The following is a 22,539-nucleotide window of genomic DNA, read 5'->3' as shown; positions in this document are numbered from 1 at the left end:
GGGAAAGCTTCCTTCTGAAGTTAGGAAAGCTTCTTCTTGAAGATGAGGAAGTTTCCTTATGAAGATTGGAAGACTTCCTCCTGAAGCTGGGAAAGCTTCATCCTGTAGCTGCGAAAGCTCTCTGTTGAAGCTGGGAACCTCCTCTTGATGCTAGGAAATCTTCCTGCTGAAGCTGGTAAAGCTTCCGCCTGAAGGTGGAAAATCTTCCCCTGAAACTGAAAAAGCTTTCTTTTGAAGCTGGGAAAGCTTCCTCCTGAAGCTGGGAAAGCTTCCTTCTGATGATAGGAAAGCTTTCTGATGAAACTGGGAAAGCTGTCTCCTGAAGATAAGAAAGCTTCCTCCTGAAGCTGGAAAAGCTTCCTCCTAAATCTGGGAAAGCATCTTCTTAGAGATGAGGAAGCTTCTTCCTGAAGCTAGGAAAACTTCCTCCTGAATCTGAGAAAACTTTGTCCTGAAGCTGCAAAAACCTCCTTCTGAAACTGGGAAAGTTTCCTCCTAAAACTGGGAAAGCTTCCTTCTGAAACTGCGAAAGCTTTCTTCTGAAGCTGGGAAAGCTTCCTCCTGAAGCTGAGAAAGCTTCTTCTTGAAGTTGGGAAATTTTCCTCTTGGAGTTGGGAAAGCTTCCTTCTGAAGCTGGGAAAGCTTTGTTTTAAAGCTGGGAAAACTTCTTCTTGAAGCTGAGAATGCTTCCTTCTGATAATAGGAAAGCTTTCTTCTGAAGCAAGGAAAGCTTCCTCCTGAAACTGGGAAAGCTTCCTCTTAGAGATGAGAAAGCTTCTCCCTGAAGCTAGGAAAAAATCCTCCTGAAGCTGCAAAAGCTTCCTTCTGAAGCTGTGAAAGCTTCCTCCTGAAGCTGGGAAAGCTTCTTGCTGAAGCTGGGAAATCTTATTTATACGCATGGTTATTAAATTATTTAACTCATTACGCGTGGTGAAGATAGATAAATTATGGGTAGAATTATGAAAAATAACCACTCCAATAATCCAATAACTTAGACAATTACCAGTTTCGAATTCATATCCCCACAGATCTGATAGACTTCCTACTGAAGCTTCTTTCTGACGTTTGGGAAGCTTTCTCTTGAACATTGTAAATTTTTCTTTTGAAGTTTGATACTTTTCCTCCTGAAAATGGAAAATCAAAAATTCTTCTGAAGCTTGGATAGCTTTCTCCTGAAGCTTGGAAAACTTCCTCTTGAAGCTGGGAGAGCTTCCTCCTGAAGATGAGGAACTTCCTTTTGATGATGAGAAAGCTTTCTGCTGAAGCTGGGAAAGCTTCCTTCCGAAGCAGCGAAAGCTTCCTCCTAAAGCGAAGAAAGATTTTTCATGAAGCTTGAAAAGCTTCGTTCTGAAGCTGAGAAAGCTTCCTCCTGAAACTGGGAAAGCTTCTTCCTGGAACTGGCAAAGCTTCCTCCTGAAGCTGGGAAAGCTTCTTCCTCAAGCATCAAAAGCTTCGTTCTGAAGCCGGGAGAGTTTCTCCCTGAAACTGGGAAATCTTCTTCCTGAAGCTGGGAAAGTTTCTTCCTGAAACTAAGAAATCCTTCTGAAGCTGGGAATGCTTCCTCCTGAAGCTGGAAAAACTTCCAGCTTTCTTAGCTAGCTTTCTTTTGAAGATGGGAAAGCTTTTTTCCTGAAGGCTGCTGGACTTCTTACCTTGCTTCCTACTGAAGTTTTTAAAGCTTCTTTCTGAAGTTAGAGAAGCTTCCTCCTGAACCTTGAATTTTTTCCTAACTTGAAATTATTCCTCCTGAAATTGGGAAAGCTTCTTCCTGTAGCTTGGAATACTTCTTTATTTTGAAGCTGGGAAAGATTTCGCACGCTGTGCAAGAAAGAGAAAGGTGTGTGCTCTTTATAGTGTTACACGTTCGTTATTTGCTTAAACCGATTCAAAATCAAAGAATTTTTGTAACGTTGCATTAATTTCAAGAAATTTTATAGGTAAAAAAATAATGAAGGTCAAAAAAATAGACGCAATAAAGCAAATACAACGCAAATACCTTCTCATTGAAATCCACCGGTTCACCACCATCGTTATCCGTAACGAGCGCGAAACATGCAATCCTAACCGCGACGATTAATCCAGTCGCCGATACGTTGATGAACAGTGTTCTTCTACCTACTGGTTCTCAGGTCGCACATTCGGGTATTCGGTGGTTCAGGGCAGGACAAATGCAAAATGGTAGGCTGTGACATGATGCCAGCAGGAGCCATGGCATGCTGCGATAACGCTCCCATTCTCACGTAGCCTTTTTGCAAGGCCATCGTCGCCGATTCATACGTTCACACTTTTTCGAATGATTGTTGTTGTAACTACTGATCGCATTTTTTACTTTACAGTTTTTTTTTTCAAATTTAATTATTTTTCAGTTCAGTGCTTCGATGTGCTTTCCGCTTTTTATGCCTTTTTATGTGTGTGTGCGGTATGGCAAGCAGAATTGTTTAAAGCACACTGCTTTCCTAGCAGTACTCAGTTCGTCGCGATGCAAATGGTAACAAAAATTGACGGAAGCATAAAATGGTGAATTTTTTAGTGACAGCAATGAAGGCAGAAGTAAAACCAAGCCTTCCATTATTCCATGAATGCACAGAAAGCAAATAATAGGATTACGGCTGGTTACGGTTCATTATTATGTCGGGATTGTAATCCGATTCGTTTCGACAATCCATTAAAGCAAGTGAGCAAAAGTTGTCAGTTACGCCGGCCAATGTGATTGAGAAGATTTCAATTTTCGTCACAAACGTCAACGAAGCGTGGAGCATGGCCTACTTGGTCTTCGCGTTCAACATTTTTGGGGCCTAATATTAGTGATCAATTAATCTCAACCGTTTCTTCTTTTTCATACTGAATCGGAAAGACTTCCAAAAACTTATTAAACGTGAGAGATATCGATCACAGAAATTACACCCACATGATGTCAAACGCCAGAATTGATAATGCTTATTTATTTGTCATTGCGTCATTTACATCGCTATCCTATAATTTAATGCAACGAAAATACGATAATGAGTCTCATAATTAGGAAGAAACTTTTTTTTGTTCGTGGCGTTGATCTAACCTAAGAATAAGCACAGTTTTCTTCATGTTTTATTCTCACTCTCATCTTCGTACCGCAATAGTTATTCAACGTTTCGCGAAGCAGTGCTGCAAAGCTGATTATTACCCATTTCGGGCTCATACACCCTCGATGAACGATTCTTAACTAGATGTGTCAACGTTTCTACAGTCTTCTAAAACGACCCTTCTTTGGTTTTCTTTAGTTGCGCTATGTAACAGTTGAATTTTCACCCTTTTTTGTGGGTTGATGTTTTTTTTTTATACAGGTATGATTTTGTTTTTGATCGATTTTAAGGGGTTTTCTTACAAAAGCTACCTTGCCCTTTCTGGTAATCAACAGTGCATTTCACTTAATTTTGCTCTAATATTTACTGAATAGTTTATTATTATTGTACCAATCGATTTTCATTTGCATTCCTTTATATTCTAGTCCGATTTATCACATTTCATTTCACATATTCCTAGACAAACTAAAATCGGATTCAGGACACGATCCGTCCCTTAAATCAGTTTCAAATCAAACGCATAGGACCTACTCATGACGGGTGGGTAGGTTGGAAGCTTAGACACGTGGCGGCGCTAGCATCGCGCTCACTCGATCAATCCGAAGCAAAATGGTAACTCATGGAAACGCTCATACACTGAAACAAAAAGGCACATGCATGTGCGATACATGTGTTTGTTCACGCTAAGAAGTATACACAAGGGGACACTTTCCAGTGTCCGATTTGACGTCGTCTTCCCGAAGGATAGAATCTTTCTGATTGGCTGATAGATACGGTGCGGTCACTTCCGAATTGCCTGTCTCTTCCTGCGTCTGACCGCCCGACCTGTAGAGCTGAGCGAAGTGGTCAACGCAACAGAAAGCAAGAGACACGAGATCTCGAAGCACCCATTCCGTCGTGCGATACCCGTTAGTTCTTCTCTTTCTAGTAAAACCTCCTGGCGGAATCCTCCGGGAATACCTTTACTCAAATTCGCTTGATCGTGTTGCCAGTAAAGAAGATCGACATGCGACGGCTAAATGTCATTGGTTCGTAGTCATCATCGTCGTCATAGTGATACCGACTGTGGTAGCTGCTTCCGCGACGGTTATGATGCGAGCTTAGATGGTTGTTTCCTACGGCTACCGGTGAGAATGCCAGTGTTCGAGGCACTGGCGGTGATAGCGGATTCTGCCCCTGGTCGTCGGAGTCACAGAAGCCCGGATTCAGAATGATGTTCGGCACCAGCTCCAAACTGTCCAGCTCTTCTTCTTTTTCTGTGAGAGGCGTGTTTTGATTTGGCAGATGTTTTTTTTTTGCAGTGTAAAATGTGTTTTCGCAATTGATTAGAAGGCGGGCAGGCGTTTATGGTTTTATGTTTCAATTGAATATTGATTGTTATCAATTCCGTTCAAGCGAAAGGCAGGAGAGTGGCGATATAGGAAAAAATCAGTTAGAAGAAAAAATATGGCATTTTTGTTCAGTGTGTAACCCTAACAGACAAAGAACGCAAGCTCATTTTGCTACAAACCAGTCTACTGTTTCGAGCGAAAGTCGACATTCACTAAAGCGGCCATTGAAAGGTGGTTTACCCTCTATATTGGTGAAGGAAATGTCATAAAACACCTTTTGTTCAGTATCCTTGTTTACCCAAACGTGGCACCTTTATTGTCTTTTGTTTTGGCACTACTCTCTAGTTGTATAATTTTTACTATGTATATCTAAATATTTTAATAAAGCTTGCTCTGCTATCTAATGAAGCCACTCGTGAGCGCCTACGCTCTTTTTACTGAGCACGTGTTGGTGTACTTGTCCGCAAAAGCTATTACTTTCTTTGTCAGAGTATTTGTATCTATGTAATTTAGAAACTACCTACTTGTCAAACAAATGAAGAAGGTCAATCAAAATGCAAACAAAATGTCTGAAAATCTTCTACTTCTAGCTAACAATTGAGAATTTTCGATAACAAATCTATAAGTGTAGAAGAAAAAGCAAACTTTTAAACGAATCATTCCATAAAATCTATCGAATTATTTGTTGCAGTGTGCAAAATTCAAAACTTGGTCCCTTTGATTGAAAAAATGCATCTAGTTACTTTCAAAATGTAAACTTATCAATAAAATAAAATAAAATAAATGTTCAAACCAAACTGTAGAACAAACAAACCAACAAAATCAAATAGCTCAACAACAGTTATAGTTCATTCTAGTACCGATAGGTTCGCGGCACTCCTTGTACAGCACGATGCAGGTCCCGAGCGTCAGGATGACCAGCGTTCCCATGACGACGCCGACTGCTGCGATCCAAACGCGGGTATCGAAGTTCTGTGCATCGATCATGATCCGCCGGATCAGGTCTTGGAAGGTGAACGGGAAATTTGATAGATAGAAAAGCAAGGAACAAACCTTTTGTATGCAAACAAAAAACAAACAAAATGGTGTCAAACACCTACCTTTCTCCTCCATATCGGGTGAGGTGGTCGCTGTGATGGTCATCACTTCTCCGGCTCCCAGAGCGTTGTTGGCCCAGATCCGGAACTCGTACGTCGTGTTCGGGATCAGATGGTAGATCTCCAGCTGACGCTGTTGTTCCATACCGTTACAATTCAAACGCCAAACAAAACGATTTAACATTGGCAGTTTGCCCAACTCTCAAAAAATTTTGCCTACTTACCGCATTCGGGCTGATGTGCCGCGGATCGATTGTTTCCCAGCGTTCCTCGGGTTCCTCGTCGCTCCACCGAAGCTTACGCATCTCAGCGGTAAAGTCCCGGATGGCGTAGCCTCCGGTCCGATTGGGCATAACCTCCCAAACCAGCACGGCAATGATGGTGGAGGCCCGCACAAAAAAGTTGGACACGGCCAACGGAGGTGTTCGCACCTTTACGTTGAACTGTCGGATCTGCACGTATCGATCGGGAGTGCTGTCGAACTGTGGCGACGATGGCGTCGATGGTTCGTCCTCTTCGCTGCTGCTACTGATGTTCTGGGTGTCGTTACGAGGACCGAACATTAGCAATGCCTCGCCGGTGCCGTTGCTGTCTTCCGCCGATGGAATGTCGTCGAGCTGTACCGTGGTGAAGGTTGGGACCAACTCCGAGCACGTGTATTTGCCGCCATCTTTGGATGTCAGGTTTGTGAGCTGGAGGGAGCCGTCACTCTGTGGAATAGAGGATGGGAAAGAAGATACTTTCAGTTATGCTTGTACTCAATTCAGTATTGAGTAAGAGTACAAAGAGTACATGTACAGGAGTCGTCGTTAGAAACGCCAGTATCGTTATCAATAGAAGACTGCATATGTTCTGAGCGATATACTACAGTAGCTGTCTAGTTGACGGATCTATGCATTGTTTTTACCAGGTTATGGACGCAGAACGTGTTCTTATTTACTGCAGGTATCGAGAAGTTTTTATTATAAGGCCCCAATGCACTGATAGTGAAACGGCAACGTATAGAGGAACCGGTTCGTAAGCATTAACTATAACTTGCTTGTCAGCTCAGTGTTGTTTCACTTTCATGCGTTGACAGCTAAGTTGAGATGGTGGGATTCATGCTGACAAACTGGTTCAACTTTCCGTTGTTTTTCCGCTACCATTGCTCTTTGGGCCTTAAGAGATACAGGACTTCGGACTCCTAAGGAGGAGTATTGAGAAGAGGTGAAGACGCACCATCGTACAGGAGTCGTCAGTAGGGACATGCAGTAGGAACACGTTCCAGCCCAAGTAACAATTTTAGTTTTACGAATTACTTCCAGGGTGCTATAAATAAACGCTCATAAAACAACGGTCAAGGTACTGTTGCCTTCATCGCATCCCCTAAAACCTCTTGTAGATTAGAACGTGACTAGTTGGCCCACTCTGAAAGAGGCTATGAAGTGTATAATTATGTCACGCGAATAAAGCAAAATAGCATTTATGGTAGCTATTTTGAAGCCGCCTGTTCTAGATGAATGTCGCATCATCTTGAAAATGATTTTTTGCGATTCCGTTGCAAACTAATCAACTTTTCATTGATAATTAGCACTACATAATGGCCTACTTTTCCTACCAAAAAACAATGCTAAAAAGTGCTACTTTTCAGCACTGTTTTCGGTGCTGAAAAGTAGCACTTTTCAGTTCTGTTTGGAAGGCGTCAGCAAAATATCCCAGTCTATTCTGCTATATCTTCTGATTCTATAGCTGATGTGCGATACAGATGCAAGACTGGTGATATTGTCGGCGTGATAAAAACATTGAATCGGTTTCTCGCCGAAGTTGGATTTTCTCAATATCTATGCGAGATGCATAACTTCGGCAGTGGTGCATTCAATTCGCATCCGGACATACACTAATGCACCCTACTTTCGATGCAGGGTATCTTGCAAGGATACCGAGTAAAATCCGTTACCAGCGAACTGCGGAACTGAGAACGGATCGTCCAGAATTCGTAGGGGTTGCTGCAGAATCCACTACTATACGCGTTGTCTTACCTGTTCTGTCCTCCAATAGGGAATGTAGGTCTGTGGACAACAAACTTTGTGACATTCGTAGATACTACTAAGTCGCAGCCTACGCGATTGAAAAATACTGCAATGATAAGTATTACGCGGGGATGTATGCTCACGTGGTTTCTGTTGAAATGTTTGTGCTTTTGGAAATGATCCAGCTTAAACGGAGTTTTTCGTAATAGCAAAAAATGTTGTATGCAACTCGTTGCAAAACTCGATTTTTTCAGCACTCGTTATATTTATCCAACTCGGCGAGCCTCGTTGGATAAATGTACAACTCGTGCTGAAAAAAATCATCATTTTGCAACTTGTTGCATAAATAACTATTATCGTTACTTCTATCTTGCCGGATTTATTCCAACGTAAACAAAACAAAACAAGATTGAAACCACGTTTGTGATAATTTGTTTCGTAGTGCTTGTTAAATATTGGAAGGGATTTATTTTGCTTAAATCTTTAGTGTCGAGAGATATTTACTGTGAAATGTGATGAAAAGAAGTAAAATTGAGTGCGCCCCCTCTGAAAGTGGTATATTTCTAGCTATTTAGCATTTGCTAAAATAAACCGCCTGGTGAAGAATAAAACATATTCAACATTTGTTGGTTTGATTGGGCAGTAATTGTGCGTTAAATTATATTTAGTCATTTTTTTATTTTTTTTTTAATTTCTTCATTAGTATCATTCCAAACATTACATTCATTATTTCTTATATCTAGGTGTTCTGTGTTATTAGACAACACTATCATCCTAATTTGGTAAAACAAATCTAAGATTTTATTAACATTTTGTTAACAACATATTACATTTCATTTGCCGTAGCAGTTCAGATTTTTTACAGGTGAGTTGATTTCACCTGCTTATAAGAGAAAAAAAAACGCTTTGAATATACTTAACCTAACTTAACCTAAACATATAACGCATCAATCGTGGCAATAGAAGATTGTAACGATTTTTGCCTGAAATTATTGATTATTTTATTTGACATTTGTTCCAATGTTTCAACATTGGATATTCTATGTAACTGATTGGTACTATACCAGGGAGGAAGCCTCAGAATCATTTTCAAAATTTTATTTTGAATTCTCTGCAGATCTTTCTTCCTGGTATTACAACAGCTAGTCCATATTGGTACAGCATACAACATGGCTGGCCTGAAAATTTGTTTGAATATCAAAAGCTTGTTCTTAAGACAAAGTTTTGATTTTCTATTAATAAGGGGATAGAAACATTTTACATATTTGTTACATTTGGCTTGAATGCCCTCAATGTGATTTTTGAAAGTTAAATTCTTATCTAGCATGAGCCCTAGATACTTAACTTCATCTGACCAATTTATTGGAACCCTTCTCATCGTGACAACATGTCTACTTGAAGGTTTCAAATAAAGAGCTTTTGGTTTATGTGGGAATATTATTAATTGAGTTTTGGAAGCATTAGGAGAAATCTTCCATTTTTGCAAGTATGAAGAAAAAATATCCAAACTTTTTTGCAATCGACTACAGATGACACGCAGGCTTTGTCCTTTGACGGAGAGGCCTGTGTCATCCGCAAACAAGGATTTTTGACATCCCTGAGGTAACTCAGGTAAGTCAGATGTGAAAATATTGTATAATATTGGTCCCAAAATGCTGCCTTGGGGAACACCAGCTCTTACAGGAAGTCTTTCAGATCTGGAGTTCTGATAATTAACCTGAAGTGTACGATTTGACAGATAACTTTGAATTATTCTAACAATGTATGTTGGAGAATTAAAGTTTTTCAATTTTACAATCAAACCTTCATGCCAAACACTGTCGAATGCTTTTTCTATGTCTAGAAGAGCAAGACCAGTAGAGTAGCCTTCAGATTTGTTGGAACGGATCAAATTTGTTACACGTAAAAGTTGATGAGTGGTCGAATGTCCATGGCGGAATCCGAACTGTTCATTGGCAAAAATTGAATTTTCGTTGATGTGGGCCATCATTCTGTTCAAAATAACCTTTTCAAAAAGTTTACTGATGGAGGAAAGCAAACTGATTGGACGATAGCTAGAAGTTTCTGCAGGATTTTTGTCTGGTTTTAAAATTGGAACAACCTTAGCATTTTTCCATTTGTCAGGAAAATATGCTAATTGAAAACATTTGTTAAATACATCAACTAAAAATGATAAGCTACTTTCTGGAAGTTTCTTGATGAGGATGTAGAAAATTCCATCATCACCAGGAGCTTTCATATTTTTGAATTTTTTAATAATAGTTCTCACTTCTTCCAAATCAGTCTCCCAGGCATTTTCGAAAACGTTCTCTTGATTGAGAATATTTTCGAACTCCTGAGTAACTTGATTTTCAATTGGACTAGTAAGTCCTAAATTAAAATTGTGCGCACATTCAAACTGCATAGCAAGTTTTTGAGCTTTTTCGTAATTGGATAGCAATAATTTGTTTTCCTCTTTCAATGCCGGTATTAGAGCCAGGGTTCAATTGAGAAATTTTATTTTCAACATTTTTGTTTCTTAAATCTGCAAAACGTTTCTTGATTTCTTTCTGCAAATCCTGCCATATAATTTTCATAGCAGGATCACGAGTACGTTGAAATTGCCTTCTCCTCACGTTTTTAAGACGGATCAAGAGTTTAAGATCATCGTCTATAATCACGGATTCAAAATTTACTTCACATTTTGGAATTGCAATATTCCTGGCTTCAACAATGGAATTTGTTAAAGTTTCAAGAGCATTGTCAATATCAATTTTAGTTTCTAAAGAAATGTTAACATCAAGATTAGAGTCAACATACGTTTCATATATATTCCAGTCGGCTCGTAAATAATTGAAAGTGGAGCTGATAGGATTGAGAATCGCTTCATGCGATATTTGAAATGTAACAGGGACATGATCAGAATCAAAATCAGCATGAGTAACTAATTGGCTACAAAGATGACTAGAGTCGGTTAAGACCAAGTCAATCGTAGATGGATTTCTAGAAGAGGAAAAACATGTAGGGCTATCAGGGTATTGAATTGAGAAATATCCTGAAGAGCACTCATCAAATAAAATTCTGCCGTTGGAATTACTTTGAGAATTATTCCATGACCGATGTTTGGCATTAAAGTCACCAATGACAAAAAATTTTGACTTATTGCGAGTCAATTTACGCAAGTCAGTTTGGAGCAAATTAACTTGCTGTCCAGAACATTGAAAAGGCAAATAGGCAGCTATGAAAGTATATTTACCAAACTGTGTTTCAACAGAAACACCTAAAGTTTCAAAAACTTTAGTTTCAAATGACGAAAACAGTTGATGTTTTATACGCCTATGAATGATGATTGCAACTCTCCCACATGCCCCATCAATTCGATCATTACGATAAACAAAAAAGTTAGGATCTTTTTTAAGTTTGGATCCAGGTTTTAAATAAGTTTCGGTAATAACTGCTATATGCACGTTATTAGCTGTAAGAAAATCAAACAGCTCGTCCTCTTTACCATTCAGAGAACGAGCATTCCAATTTAAAATATTTAAATTATTATTTGGATCCATTAGAAAAACGTAATCCAATAACAATTTGATTTGTAAATTTTACACCTACTTGGACTGCTTCAGTCATAGTGGTGGCTTTGAACATTGCATCAATCATTAGATTCAATTGTTCAGTTAGAAAATTAAAATCAGAGGCAGACATGTCATGTGATTTCCCATTAGAATTTCCGGTAGACGAAGAAGTGGAGTTACCTGTGGCGGTAGGGTTTTTTTTCCATTTGATTTGAAACAAGTAGAATGGGTACTCATGGAACGAATAGGGGAAGAGTTCAAATTACCTGCTACGATATCGGCAAAGGATTTACCGTGGGTAGATACATTCGAAATTGAAAGATTCGAACGGCTACCCGACGGATTAAAATTTGTTTGTGAATGTGCATGATTATGATCTTCCTGGTGGGTATGATTCCTAATCAAGCGATCGTTAACTGAAAAATGAGCATTGTTCGATACTCTACCAGGAAAATTCCGGAAACGACCGTTATCGTAACGGATATTATCCTTCATCTGCCTGGCACGAGCCTCAACGACTCTTTTGCGTGAAATGCATTCCCAAAAGTTAGCTTTGTGAGGGCCCTTGCAATTGGCGCATTCAAACTTTCTGGTATCTTCTTTCACAGGACAGTCGTCCTTAGCGTGAGAAGAACCTCCGCAAATCATGCATTTAGCATCCATGCGACAATTTTTTGTACCATGATCCCACTTTTGGCACCGACGACACTGAGTGGGATTCTGGTAATTTCCTCCAGGTTTCTGGAAATGTTCCCACGTCACACGGACATCGAACATAAGTTTAGCTTTTTCTAAAGCTTTAATATTATTTAGTTCTTTTTTGTTAAAGTGAACTAAATAATATTCTTGAGAAAGCCCTTTCCGAACAATGCCAGATTGGGTTCTCTTTTTCATAATGATTACTTGGACTCGGGAAAATCCAAGTAAATCATTTATTCCATTTTTGATCTCTTCAGGTGATTTATAGTCACTTGAGAGACCTTTCAAGACAACTTTGAACAAACGTTCAGTTTTTTCATAAGTAAAAAAAATTGTGCTTCTTCTCTTCAAGATGTCTGAGAAGAAGTTCACGATCTTTAAGAGTTTCCGGCAAAACGCGACAGTCTCCTTTCTTTGCGATTTGGAAGGAAACCTTGATTCCCCTAATGGAGTTCAAGATCTCCTGCCTAAATCCCGCAAATTCGGAACAACTGACCACGATAGGCGGCACTCTTTGCTTTCTCACTTGAATCAAAGAGCCTGGGCTAGAGGCTGCTTCGATTTGGTGTTCGGAAAATTTGTCTAGAGCATCGAACTGATTGCTCATTTCGATACAACTATTCATTTCACCCTTGGAAGAAACTTCGCATTCCGAGGAAGCGTCCTTTCTTCCATTCTTGCCACGTGTAGTGACAGTTTTAAAACCCACTTTTTTTGAAGGAAGTAGTGAATTCAGAGATTCACCCTTCCTTTTGTTAGTTGTTGATACCATGTTTAGTTAATAAGCGAGAAAGACGTGACCTTCTAGAGGTTTTTTTCCCTAGACGGTGTCCAAGAAGGATTACCACCGCTAGCTTTCGCCAACGGGTCCAACGAAAAATCGAAGGCACGGGTCCAAACAAGGATCGTAAAGGGATCAATAGTAGAAAAAATAGTACTGAAAAGTACTGTTTAAGTAGCACTGAAAAGTACCGTTTTTAATTTTAGCACTGAAAAGTACTGTTTATGTAGCACTGAAAAGTACTGTTTTATTGCTTTAGGTAGTTATTAAGAAAACTTCCAAGAGCAGAGAGAATTCGTGTACGCACAGCACGAAGGTATGATGCGCTCTGTTATATTTAGTCATTTTAATCATCATACCATAGCACCTTATGAGCGAATTCGTGGAGATAATATGATTTGAAAAAAGTGAAATTGTGGCTACCGGAGTGAAATTAATATGGCGGGACCATAATTGATAGATTCATCGACAAATGCTGTTATATCATCATAAAAAAATACTAATAAACAAATACACAAATAAAGGCACACTGTTATGATTCGGCATTTGTGGATGTAAAATTGTCTTAATAAAAGCTGATCGAAGATGATTCAGCTTTTTTCGCAATTAAGCAGCATTCAACAAAGTTTGACAGATTGAGGGTGCTGTTTTGAAGAAAATACACAAAAACGATGAAAACGGATATAAGTTTGGCGTTTTTCTATTAAGAATAAGTGTTTTTGATTAATAACGCAATGTCAATGATGGTGTGGTGGGTTATAAATTCGCAATGCTAATAATGGTGTTATCGCATATTAAGAGTCCGAATACTGATTTAAGAGGTATAATAAGGTATGTTATCCAGATTCAAGTGCAAGTCAATCAGTTTAAAAGCAGCTTTCATGACAACAAGGTGTATTATATCAATCTTTTATCATAGCCGTAACAAATAAGTGTTATTCGGCCACTACAAGCAGTTTAAATGAGGTATTATATGCTGCAATAAAGCTGGTTTTGTAGCTACAATATTTTGAATTCATAGTTTGTCTCTAAAAAGTTTTAAAACAACTAAGAGCTAAGCCATTATATCATTCATGTAACTTTCATAAAACATGGATAAATCTACACGAATGCCAAATTGTTGTGGAATTGTTATTTGGGAGGCACCACTTCAAAATAACAAAATACGATACCGCCCGCCACGGTGTAATCTGGAAATAACTCCGACTGCCTGATGAAGCAACTGACTGCGTGCACTACTTAGAAGAAGAGTCTCCAGACAAGAGATAGCTGATGGAAGTCCCTTTTGAGAGAAGAAGCATTAAAGTAGTCATTATTTATGCAGAAAATAGGCGTTTTCATGCGGCAGCTCCGAGCACGCATTTGTTTACATCTGTGGAGGATTGGTGCAAACACGGACCTATCATTTCCATATAAGAACTGTCAAAGAGCTTCCAAATCAGCTGATATGAAATGTCTCGTAAAAAGGCCTATTGGATACGTGGAAAGACAAAAGACAAACGATCTGTTGCAGTATGGAGGAATGGAAGGTATGGAGGTATGGAAAGATAATCGACAGATTAAAGTGGCGCGATTGAAAGGTGGAAGCTGCACTTCAAAGAACACATGACATAATACTGCCATCTTTGAAGGTATAAACCATTTTATTAAATTAATAAATTACGTATCATTAAGATTGGATCAAAAAGCTTAAGAACAGTAAGGCAGCTGAGATAGTCGGTATTAGAGCGACTCTAATTAAGATAAATTGGCTACTGGCCTACACCATTTGTTTCTTAGACCATACATATACTGTGGCAACGTTTGATTCCACGTGTTTGCCAAAGTTAGTAGGCTCTGTCGGGAATTATTCTGAACAATCATCGGTGGCTATAGGAATTCCTCCAAACAATTCTATCCATCTCCTTAAGGGATTGCTCTAAAAGTTCTTCAAGAGCTATATATAGGAATTTCTCCAGGGAATTCTCTGGGAATTTCTACTGTTGTCACCGAAACTCTTATAGCAACCCCAGGCCAATCCAAACAAGTGTGATTGTGAGATATACTTTAGCTGTAAGTTTATTTAGTTAGATGATATTTGCATGTACATGACTTCATTAGGACTTACAAATTTTCAGTAATCTTCACAACAAAATTCTTCCTCTATCGTGTTTTCCAAGTTAGGTTATCCAATTACTAGAATAATAAATTTGCATGATCCTTAGTTATAATTAACAAATTCTAATTGTACTCACTTGAAATTCAATTAAGGTAGAATTAAGTAGGCTTTAGTAAATTATTTAGGAATAATTAATTCAACTGTTATTATTTTAGGGAGATCAAATATCATCGCGTTGTTGTACGACTTGCAAAGTTGTTTTTATAATGATTTTATATCAATCCGGTCGTGCTATTGTTCCTACTCGGAACAATTGACAGCAGTGGACCCGATAGAAATAAAACGGCACCTTCTGCATTAGGCCATCTCCATCGCGGGGAGAGTTTGGTCGTCACATCTACAGTAATTTCTTTGGTGATTCTTGAAGGATTTCTCAAGAATTTGCACCATAGATTTTTCCAGAAATTTAAAAAAAAAAATCCGGATTACTTCAAGAATTCAACATACAGGCATTCACAATCAGAGAAATGCCATGATTAATCCACTGAGTAAATATCATCCAAGTAACTACTAAGCCGTATAAATCGGCACCAAATCGGTTCTATAGTCGATTTAAAAGCATGCTTAACAGGGCTTATTGAACCTATATCGTAATAAAGGGCTGCTATAGAGCAACTTTTGGCGAATTATTCGGCTGATAAATGGCCTAATCGTTCCGAGTCTCTGTAGTGAGAGCTGTCAAAATTTTATAGCAGGTGGGCAAAGAAAAAAGAAAAAGAAAGTTGTTTATTTTTTGCACTGTATTTTCTATCTATGCTCGTCTTTGAAGTTTTTTTTTTACTTGTTCCTAGACTCGAACTGATGTATTCAAGGCTTCTATCAGACGTTTTTCGTCGTGAATTCCAACTGCTCCACCGACGCGTTGCTGACTGACTTCACCCAGCGTCATATATAAAGTAAGAAAAGTTGCTGTGGCCTGTAGACTTTGTGTTCAGCAGAAGAAGTCTAAAATGCTCAGTGCGCATCGTACCTTCGTGCTGTGCGTACACGAATTCTCTCTGCTCTTGGAAGTTTTCTTAAAAACTACCTAAAGCAATAAAACAGTACTTTTCAGTGCTACAAAAACAGTACTTTTCAGTGCTAAAATTAAAAACGGTACTTTTCAGTGCTACTGAAACAGTACTTTTCAGTACTATTTTTTCTACTATTGATCCCTTTACGATCCTTGTTTGGACCCGTGCCTTCGATTTTTCGTTGGACCCGTTGGCGAAAGCTAGCGGTGGTAATCCTTCTTGGAAACCGTCTTGGGAAAAAACCTTTCGAAGGTCACGTCTTCTTTCGTTTATTAATTAAACATGGTATCAACAACAAACAAAAGGAAGGGTGAATCTCTGAATTCACTACTTCCTTCCAAAAAAGTGGGTTTTAAAACTGTCACTACACGTGGCAAGAATGGAAGAAAGGACGCTTCCCCGGAATGCGAACTTTCTTCCAAGGGTGAAATGAATAATTGTATCGAAATGAGCAATCAGTTCGATGCTCTAGACAAATTTTCCGAACACCAAATCGAAGCAGCCTCTAGCCCAGGCTCTTTAATTCAAGTGAGGAAGCAAAGAGTGCCGCCTATCGTGGTCAGTTGTTCCGAATTTGGGGGATTTAGGCAGGAGATCTTGAACTCCATTAGGGGAATCAAGGTTTCCTTCCAAATCGCAAAGAAAGGAGACTGTCGCGTTTTGCCAGAAACTCTTAAAGATCGTGAGCTTCTTCTCAAACATCTTGAAGAGAAGAAGCACAATTTTTTTACTTATGACGACAAAACTGAACGTTTGTTCAAAGTTGTCTTGAAAGGTCTCTCAAGTGACTATAAATCACCTGAAGAGATCAAAAATGGAATAAATGATTTACTTGGATTTTCCCCAGTCCAAGTAATCATTATGAAAAAGAGAACCCAATCTGGCATTGTTCGGAAAGGGCTTTCTCAAGAATTTTATTTAGTTCACTTTAACAAAAAAGAACTAAATAATATTAAAGCTTTAGAAAAAGCAAAACTTTTGTTTGATGTCCGTGTGACATGGGAACATTTCCAGAAACCTGGAGGAAATTACCAGAACCCCACTCAGTGCCGTCGGTGCCAAAAGTGGGGTCATGGTACAAAAAATTGTCGCATGGATGCTAAATGCATGATTTGCGGAGGTTCTTCTCACGCCAAAGACGTCTGTCCAGTGAAGGAAGATACCACCAAATTCATATGTTGTAATTGCGGGGCTAACCATAAGTCCAATTTTTGGAATTGTCCTTCACGCAAAAAGGTCATTGAGGCTCGTGCCAGGCAGATGAAAGATAATATCCGTTACGATAACGGTCGTTTCCGGAATTTGCCTGGTAGAGTATCGAACAATGCTCATTTTTCAGTTAACGATCGCTTGATCATGAATCATACCCATCAGGAAGATCATAATCATGCTCATTCACAAACTAATTTTAATCCGTCGGGTAGCCGTTCGAATCTTTCTATTTCGAATGTATCTACCCACGGTAAATCCTTTGCCGATATCGTAGCAGGAAATTCGAACTCCTCCCCTGTTCGATCCATGGGTACCCATTCTACTTGTTTCAAATCAAATGGAAAAAACCCTACCGCCACAGGTAACTCCGCTTCTTCGTCTACCGGAAATTCCAATGGAAAATCACATGATATGTCTGCTTCTGATTTTAATTTTCTAACTGAACAATTGAATCTAATGATTGATGCAATGTTCAAAGCCACCACTATGACTGAAGCAGTCCAAGTAGGTGTAAAATTTACAAATCAAATTGTTATTGGATTACGTTTTTCTAATGGATCCAAATAATAATTTAAATATTTTAAATTGGAATGCTCGTTCTCTGAATGGTAAAGAGGACGAGCTGTTTAATTTTCTTACGGTTAATAACGTGCATATAGCAGTTATTACCGAAACGTATTTAAAACCTGGATCTAAACTCAAAAGAGATCCTAACTTTTTTGTTTATCGTAATGATCGACTTCATGGGGCATGTGGGGGAGTTGCAATCATCATTCATAGGCGTATAAAACATCAACTGTTTTCATCATTTGAAACTAAAGTTTTTGAAACTTTAGGTGTTTCTGTTGAAACACAGTTTGGTAAATATACTTTCATAGCTGCCTATTTGCCTTTTCAATGCTCTGGGCAGCAAGTTAATTTGCTCCAAACTGACTTGCGTAAATTGACTCGCAATAAGTCAAAATTTTTTGTCATTGGTGACTTTAATGCCAAACATCGGTCATGGAATAATTCTCAAAGTAATTCCAACGGCAGAATTTTATTTGACGAGTGCTCTTCAGGATATTTCTCAATTCAATACCCTGATAGCCCCACATGTTTTTCCTCTTCTAGAAATCCATCTACGATTGATTTGGTCTTAACCGACTCTAGTCATCTTTGTAGCCAACTGATTACTCATGCTGATTTTGATTCTGATCATGTCCCTGTTACATTTCAAATATCCCAAGAAGCGATTCTCAATCCTATCAGCTCCACTTTCAATTATTTACGAGCCGACTGGAATATATATAAAACGTTTGTTGATTCCAATCTTGATGTTAACATTTCTTTAGAAACTAAACTTGATATTGACAATGCTCTTGAAACTTTAACAAATTCCATTGTTGAAGCCCGGAGCATTGCAATTCCAAAATGTGAAGTAAAATTTGAATCCGTGATTATAGACGATGATCTTAAACTCTTGATCCGTCTTAAAAACGTGAGGAGAAGGCAATTTCAACGCACTCGCGATCCTGCTATGAAAATTATATGGCAGGATTTGCAGAAAGAAATCAAGAAACGTTTTGCTCAATTAAGAAACAAAAATTTTGAAAATAAAATTTCTCAATTGGACCCTGGCTCTAAGCCCTTTTGGAAATTATCGAAAATCTTGAAAAAACCTCAGAAGCCAATACCGGCATTGAAAGAGGAAAACAAATTATTACTAACTAATTGCGAAAAAGCTCAAAAACTTGCTATGCAGTTTGAAAGTGCGCACAATTTTAATTTAGGACTTACTAGTCCAATTGTAAATGAAGTTACTCAGGAGTTCGAAAATATTCTCAATCAAGAGAACGTTTTCAAAAATGCCTGGGAGACTGATTTGGAAGAAGTGAGAACTATTATTAAGAAATTCAAAAACATGAAAGCTCCTGGCGATGATGGAATTTTTTACATCCTCATCAAGAAACTTCCAGAAAGTAGCTTATCATTTTTAGTTGATATATTTAACAAATGTTTTCAATTAGCATATTTTCCTGACAAATGGAAAAATGCTAAGGTTGTTCCAATTTTAAAACCAGACAAAAATCCTGCAGAAGCTTCTAGCTATCGTCCAATCAGTTTGCTTTCCTCCATCAGTAAACTTTTTGAAAAGGTTATTTTGAACAGAATGATGGCCCACATCAACGAAAATTCAATTTTTGCCAATGAACAGTTCGGATTCCGTCATGGCCATTCGACCAATCATCAACTTTTACGTGTAACAAATTTGATCCGTTCCAACAAATCTGAAGGCTATTCTACTGGTCTTGCTCTTCTAGACATAGAAAAAGCATTCGACAGTGTTTGGCATGAAGGTTTGATTGTAAAATTAAAAAACTTTAATTTTCCAACATACATTGTTAGAATAATTCAAAGTTATCTGTCAAATCGTACACTTCAGGTTAATTATCAGAACTCCAGATCTGAAAGACTTCCTGTAAGAGCTGGTGTTCCTCAAGGCAGCATTTTGGGACCAATATTATACAATATTTTCACATCTGACTTACCTGAGCTACCTCAGGGATGTCAAAAATCTTTGTTTGCGGATGACACAGGCCTCTCCGCCAAAGGTCGAAGCCTGCGTGTCATCTGTAGTCGATTGCAAAAAAGTTTGGATATTTTTTCTTCATACTTGCAAAAATGGAAGATTTCTCCTAATGCTTCCAAAACTCAACTAATAATATTCCCACATAAACCAAAAGCTCTTTATTTGAAACCTTCAAGTAGACATGTTGTCACGATGAGAGGGGTTCCAATAAATTGGTCAGATGAAGTTAAGTATCTAGGGCTCATGCTAGATAAGAATTTAACTTTCAAAAATCACATTGAGGGCATTCAAGCCAAATGTAATAAATATGTAAAATGTCTCTATCCCCTTATTAATAGAAAATCAAAACTTTGTCTTAAGAACAAGCTTTTGATATTCAAACAAATTTTCAGGCCAGCCATGTTGTATGCTGTACCAATATGGACTAGCTGTTGTAATACCAGGAAGAAAGCTCTGCAGAGAATTCAAAATAAAATTTTGAAAATGATTCTGAGGCTTCCACCCTGGTATAGTACCAATGAGTTACATAGAATATCCAATGTTGAAACATTGGAACAAATGTCAAATACAATCATTAATAATTTCAGGCAAAAATCGTTACAATCTTCTATTGCCACGATCAATGCGTTATATGTTTAGGTTAAGTTAGGTTAAGTATATTAAAAACGTTTTTTTTTCTCTTATAAGCAGGTGAAATCAACTCACCTGTAAAAAAAACTGAACTGCTACGGCAAATGAAATGTAATATGTTGTTAACAAAATGTTAATTAAATCTTAAATTTGTTTTACCAAATTAGGATGATAGTGTTGTCTAACACAGAAACCTAGATATAAGAAATGAATGTAATGTATGGAATGATACTAATAAAGAAATTAAAAAAAAAAAAAAAAGTCTAAAATGCTGGTAATGCTATCAAGAGCATACAGTTATTTGACCCGGAATCATTTCAAACTCCCTTGTTGGAGATTCCCCTGAAAGCTGACTGAATATGTTTTGTCAAAAAAGAGACGCATGTTATGATATCGCGAGAAAAACCTCCCTTTTCCGTAAGCCATTTACGTATTTGTTTCCCTTCTCTTTTTCTTGCTTTCATCGCGATTAAGCAACTCCCAAATGATTTCAGAATCAAAAACTATATTAAGCGAAGGAGATTTGCACACGCCGTTGTGTGCGGCTCATATACACAGGGTTTACAAGCCCTGTAACATAGCGTTATATAATTATGTACGACTTCTATCAGGGCTTGATGGTCACAATGCCTAGAAGCATTTAAAAATGTCTTATGATGCCAGTTAACACTGGAAAACGGTTTAATGGCTCATATACCGCTTATAACAGTGCTTAATGGCTACCTGGTTAATTAATTATTGCAGGGATTTCCATAAAAAGTCCAAATTAGAATAACTAGACGAAACAATGGATAAATTCTTTGAATAATAATTGAAGATATTTCCTGCTCAGAAGAATTTCCGACAAAAACACTATAACTTTAGAGTTTTCACCAGAATATTTGCAAATTATAACTGTTATTTCTTATGAATCTGTATTCCTTCCGCCACCAGTGTTTTGAAAGTTTGCTCCGTACTATCATAATGCTGAATGCCCGAAAAGCACCATACTTGCCGGGATCATTCAATACATATGAAGAAATATAATGTTGGCTCAACGAACTGTGACAGTTAGTAAAGCGATTGCACCAACATAAATCGGTATGACTAGCTTTGGGGGCGGAGTCAATGTTGGTCAAACAGTCTGAGCGTGTGTGGGCTGCATAAGCTATACTCTGTCTGAGTAATAGAAATATTAGTAGTAGAACGCTAATGGCGCTGTTCTCACAAAACTAAATTAGTTTATTATCACCTTTAACTGTATCTTTTCATTGTTTGTTCGATGGCATGTTGTAGTGGATGATTTTAAAATTTATTTGACACTTTGAGGACCGGTACTCAAGCTGGTTCGGTAACGACTGCTTCGATGAAGAGTGCCAGAGGGTGACAAACATGAAGAATGTCGCCAGAAGCCGTATGCTTGTGGCCGGTACCCGACAGAACAGAGAGCGGTACGGAGCAGCGAGAGCCGAAGAGAGCGAATCCACCACAGAAAGAAAAGGCAGCACGAAGAAAGTGTGGTAGCTGACGCTCAAGAAAGCATGAACCGGAATGATATGCGGAGATGTTATGCAACGGTCAATGGTGCGCGGCACAATACCGTACCAGTGCCCGCCATGTGCTATGACCGAGAAGGGAATTTGCTGACCGATAAGGACGAGATCCCGGTCGAGCTTCTCAAGCACGGAAGCGAGCAGCTTTACCAGTCGATCCACCGAGTACTTCTGAAGGTATGGGAGGACGAAGAATTGCCCACCGGCTGGTTGGATGGCCTCATCCGCCCTATCTACAAGAAAGGGCACAGACTGGAGTGTGCCAATTACAGAGGAATTACCCTGCTGAATTCGGCGTACAAAATTCTGTCGCGCATCCTGTTTAACAGACTGAGACCGCTCGAGGAGTCCTTCGTCGGCGAATACCAAGCTGGTTTTCGTGAGGGCCGTTCGACAACGGACCAGATGTTTAGCTTGCGAATGATCCTAGACAAATTCCGGGAGTATAACTTGCAGACTCACCATCTGTTTATGGATTTCAAGGCGGCGTACGAGTTAGTGAAAAGAAATGAGCTTTGGCAGATAATGTCTGAAAATGGTTTTCCGGCGAAAATAATTAGGCTGATACGTGCTACGCTGGATGGTTCGAAATCAAGTGTTCAGATCGCAGACGAGGTGTCAACCTCGTTCGTGACGTTAGAAGGATTGAAGCAGGGAGACACACTTTCGCATTTACTGTTCAACATTGCACTCGAGGGTGCTCCTTGGCTTTGCGGACGATATAGACCTAATTGGAATCGATGGCAGGTCAGTGGAAGAGGCCTTCGTGCCTCTGAAGAGGGAGAGAGCGAGGATAGGCCTGACCATTAATTCTACCAAGACGAAGTACATGGTTGCAGGTAGATATAGAGTCAGGCATGGTGGTGTAAGTGCTGAGGTAGTGTTTGATGGG

The 22,539-nt window shown here is 38.8% G+C and overlaps 1 protein-coding gene across 7 annotated transcripts in view; it reads right to left on the bottom strand.

Annotated features, from left to right (window-relative positions):
• Positions 1-22,539, bottom strand: part of LOC5566774 (contactin-2) — a 161,202-nt gene that overhangs the window by 6,201 nt on the left and 132,462 nt on the right. For 6 of the 7 annotated variants that reach the window (XM_021844782.1, XM_021844527.1, XM_021844585.1 and 3 more), the window contains 4 exons: positions 5,712-6,197; positions 5,491-5,620; positions 5,251-5,394; positions 1,614-4,315 (listed from right to left, as the gene is read on the bottom strand). In XM_021844782.1, the coding sequence (XP_021700474.1) occupies positions 4,026-4,315; positions 5,251-5,394; positions 5,491-5,620; positions 5,712-6,197 (1,050 nt within the window). In that variant the 3' untranslated portion in view covers positions 1,614-4,025. Of the gene's footprint in view, positions 1-1,613; positions 4,316-5,250; positions 5,395-5,490; positions 5,621-5,711; positions 6,198-22,539 lie in introns of those variants that run through there. The other variant, XM_021844881.1, reaches the window with a different exon arrangement.

The sequence above is a fragment of the Aedes aegypti genome, chromosome 1, assembly GCF_002204515.2.
Source record: "Aedes aegypti strain LVP_AGWG chromosome 1, AaegL5.0 Primary Assembly, whole genome shotgun sequence".
In the NCBI taxonomy this organism is placed as follows: domain Eukaryota; kingdom Metazoa; phylum Arthropoda; class Insecta; order Diptera; family Culicidae; genus Aedes; species Aedes aegypti.
Note: the sequence above shows the minus strand (reverse complement) of the source record. Positions and strands in the feature narration are given on the sequence as shown.